The sequence below is a fragment of the Hyalella azteca genome, unplaced genomic scaffold (assembly GCF_000764305.2).
Source record: "Hyalella azteca isolate HAZT.00-mixed unplaced genomic scaffold, Hazt_2.0.2 contig16847, whole genome shotgun sequence".
NCBI lineage: Eukaryota > Metazoa > Arthropoda > Malacostraca > Amphipoda > Hyalellidae > Hyalella > Hyalella azteca.
This window is the reverse complement of record NW_025946654.1, coordinates 220,419-224,532: the sequence shown is the minus strand read 5'-3', so window position 1 is coordinate 224,532 and position 4,114 is coordinate 220,419. Positions and strand designations below refer to the sequence as shown.

Here is a 4,114-nt window from a genome sequence, read left to right as displayed (position 1 = left end):
AGAGACAGCACGTGGCCGCTGCCCCTCTCCCCCATGCCAGGACTGTTCGTGGAAGAGGCAGACGAGGGCTCCTGGGCAGCCGTAGCCCAGACCTTCATCTCCCTCGCACCCTCTGGCAAAAGGTGCGTCACACCGTGGCCCTCGGAGGCAGCAACTTGTGTTGCTTTTGTCCTGATGTTTGTGCATTATTTCCAGCGTTCATGGTTCGTCTTTCAACGCTGCGTTGATTGTTATTGTTATTTCCAGCGTTGATGATTCGTCCTTCAACGCTGCGTTGATTGTTATTGTTATTTCCAGCGTTGATGGTTCGTCCTTCAACGCTGAGTTGATTGTTATTGTTATTTCTAGCGTTGAGAATTATTGTTATTTCCAGCGTTGATTATTATTGCTATTTCCAGCGTTGATTATTATTGCTATTTCCAGCGTTGATGGTTTGTTGGCATTTCCAGCGTTAGTTCGTGTTTATATCAACAGACGCAATAACGTCTGTATTGAGTTTGGGGGACGAACTTGGCTTTGTCACCCGATGAGCAATGCATCATAGTCAACAAGTAGTCATAGTAATTAAGTAGTAATCAAGTAGGAGCATAGTAGTCATAATAATCAAGTAGGAGCATCATAGTCAACAAGTAGTCATATTAATCAAGCAGGAGCATCATAGTCAACACGCAGGAGCCCTCTCGTGAGGTGTGTATTGAAGGATCTGCTGGAATGACACTGCAGTTTGGGTGGGCAGGTTTGGAGGGCTGGGGCTGCTCGGCACCAGACTGCGTGCTCCGGAGCTGCGACTGCTGCTGCAGGAGTTGTATGTTAACGGCGTCAGAACGGACGACGATGGTGACACGCGCGCCGGAGTTGTTAAGTGAGTGAAAGTGAGACAGCGGACACTTAGCGACTACAATGGGATTTTTTTATCGTGTGTTCACAAAATTCCTTAGTTGAAGGCCGAATATTTCTCCACGAGCAGCTGTGGAGAAAAATGTCCTACTAATGGTCACTCCACGAGCCTATGTAATACTGATGGCCACTGCAAAATGATCAAACTATAGAACGCTCCTGTAGGACGCCCATTCAATTGGCGATTAACCAAATGACTGAGTGCAATTATCAATCATTAAATTACCAGTGGCATGTCAATCATAATTTGATATATCAATATGATGATATCGAATGTTGTAATGGTATTATAGCAAAATCGAATTATACTTACTTGATTTTCATTCGATATTTTCATTATCATGTCAATCATAAAAACACGTAAATGATATTGTGCTGGTGCTGTCATTGTCCGCCGCAAAATGTCAACTACAAACTGCATGTGCTACATAACATAACATAGTGATGTCGGCGCTGAATTGTAGGCCTGATGTGGCCTGTCGCCGATTTTTTTTCCTTTTCGTGCCTTGTTCACAGAAGATCGAAAATCGTGTCATTTGACCGGATCTTTTCATGTAGTTCCAGAATTCAATTCATTTCATCCAGAATTCAATACATGGCATTAAGAATATTCACTTCCGTGTTGATAAGGCTTCAATAACTCTGCTGTGCTGGCAGTAACACAGCCGTACCCCCACAGGGAAGTGGTCTACCTCCACATCACCGATCGCATGCCACCCGCGGGGCCAGCGGTGCCCCAAAATTCACAACTGCAGGAGGCGCTGCATCTACTACTGAAGAGTCAAAGACAATAATATGTATTTAGCACAGGCCTAATTTGGTTAATGAAAACATGATTGAATTTGCCATAGAGTTTCATTCCTGCCGCACTGTTCGTATTGCAAATTGCTCAATTTTAGTGTTGAATTGGGAACAGTTTATTGTAGCAGTTAGGCTGCTCGCTGCATTAGCTGTGTGTTACAGCTGTCGGATAATATGTTCCATCAGCTGGATATAACTGCTGTCGAACATCAGCTGTATCTTACTGCTGTCTGAAAGCTCGCTGCAGCAGCTTTATGTTACCGACATCTGATATCTTGCTTTTTGGTGTAAAAAGAGAACGCTTAAATTCTGTCCGTTGGCATTAGAGTCCACGAAAATTTAAATGGATTGTTACGAGACAACGCCCCTATTTCATCCCGAATTGTCCGTAACCGAGCTGGCTGTGACCTGCTGCCTTTTCTTTCTGCTAGGAGATTCTGGTGGCTTTCTTTTGATAGGGAGATTATTCCTGGTTCAATCATAGTGGCACAATTTCAATAAGAGGACAGGATATATCTGGCAACAATCCGCTTTAAGACATGGAACTTGGATACACTTTTGGTGCCGGTTGAAACATTCATTTAGCAAATTATCCCCAATTAATTGTCAAAATTTATTCCACAGGAAGCTAACCGAAGAACTTATCATTCGTTTTTCCTAAATTCATTCTAAATCAACACATTGATGTGTTGTTCCATAATATTTTCACTTCGTGAAACTTGTTAGGTTCGATTTTATTATTGGAATGCCATACGAGCGAATAACTAATGATAATAATGATTTGATATTTTGAATCACACTTTGAAAATCAATATTCTCAGAAGAACCTACTGTACCACTTGCTGATACAAGTCATGAACAACACGTGGAAAACGTAACTTGAAATAATAAGTGAATCGAATGATGTAAGAAATTGGAGTGGTTACAGCCTCGATAATTATCGATATTTACGTGAATCAACTGGACAGCACGGCGAGCAAGCTGTTCAAAAGCAAGGTTATGATCATGTTTGTGTTTGTAGGTTATGAAAAAGAACTTGTGTAACCAAGCATTTGTTTTTTTACGAAGATAAGTTTCTTTATTCTAGACAGTTCTGTGTCCATATTTGTTTAAAATATGGAAATGAACATAACCGCGATCGCTCATGGATGACTGAAGATTGTCTGGCAGATATACGGATACGATTCCTAGCCTTGAAATGCATGGGTTGAGTAAATGATAGGCCGAAGAGGGGTGTTAAGATAGCATCTCATGTATTTGTAAATTTAATTTCGCATTGTCGGTTTCTACCGTAACTTTCGCGTTCCTTGCCTTATTCTGCTGCAGTAGCGAACACCCGCCTCAAGTATAGGCCTACAGTCACGTGTTTTCGGCTCGAGCAGGTTGCAGCTGCTTCGAACGTATATTTTCATGTATTACTTTCTCTGTACAATCATTCGAGGTTTCTTAGTCGAACATGCATGGCAATAAGCTGACCTTAAAAGAGCAGCATTTCATAAAATTTGCAGGTCTTCCCGTGATCATTTGACAATAGTAGTAAAACTTGCTTCAAATCACAATTGAGCAATAGTTGACCTTAGAAACTGCATTACCAACCACAATTTCGTCAAAGTAGTGTTAAGAGACATGAGTCGCCTTTATAATAAATAATGTGTCGATGAGCTTGGTGCACAATACAGCAGAGAGAAACGATATCGTGTACCGAACGTCAGCTACTAAAGAAGAGCATTGTTTTGTAGCGCCAATTTTGAACAGGGGCGCCGGGGCCGGGCGAGTGACATTGTGAGCACCGTCAATCCAAATACAATTGCAAATAATTTTACTGTCAAAAACTGTCCATGAAATAAACGGGCAAACAGTGATTCAAAGCACGAGACTAAATTAAGCCTAAATGACCGTCTAGACCTACAATGAAGCCCGTCCGTGGACAATTAAGTTGAGCACGACTTGATGGCACCTCCAGGACGCTTGTCACGCAGTGGGCGCCTCATCAACCGCGTGATCAGTGATCTAGAAAATTTAATGTTGGAATTCCTTGATTGTGTCACATGCTTGAAGATTGGTTCGCTGATAGGCTATCAAACACCGGCAAGCAATGAACCATGTAATTAAGTCAAGATCACGCACATTATGAGTGAAGTTAAATTTGAGTTGCAACAACAACGTAGGTGCAGACACGTGTAAACACGCTTGGTAGGAGTGTTTACAACACGCCTATCAGGCGCCTGCCTACCTTGCAACACCATCTCCCTTGAATGGAATTCCTAGCACCAATCCTAGCACCTAGCTGCGCATTAGGCCTGCCTTCACTATCCGGCCCAAGACACAATTTTGCTTTAAATATCATGAAATATTTCAGTTCAATATTTACATTATTTACATTTTCGAGTACAATTAGAAAAATTAGATTGATATG

General features: G+C 41.9%; 1 protein-coding gene across 1 annotated transcript; it reads left to right on the top strand.

Moving 5' to 3' along the window:
- Nucleotides 1–14: 14 nt before the first annotated feature.
- On the top strand, nt 15–1,725 carry LOC108680462. The gene is made up of 3 exons (XM_018169282.2): nt 15–122; nt 737–862; nt 1,577–1,725. The coding sequence occupies exons 1-3, from the start codon at nt 34–36 to the stop codon at nt 1,689–1,691; spliced, it is 330 nt and encodes a 109-aa protein (XP_018024771.1). The 5' UTR covers nt 15–33; the 3' UTR covers nt 1,692–1,725.
- Nucleotides 1,726–4,114: the final 2,389 nt, after the last annotated feature.

Bases quoted from the DNA above. Each gene is read 5' to 3' on its own strand.
- LOC108680462 (XM_018169282.2), top strand. From the start codon at position 34: ATGCCAGGACTGTTCGTGGAAGAGGCAGACGAGGGCTCCTGGGCAGCC. The intron at 123-736 runs GTGCGTCACACC...TTGGGTGGGCAG, and splicing joins CTCGCACCCTCTGGCAAAAG to GTTTGGAGGGCTGGGGCTGC. The intron at 863-1,576 runs GTGAGTGAAAGT...GTACCCCCACAG, and splicing joins ACGCGCGCCGGAGTTGTTAA to GGAAGTGGTCTACCTCCACA.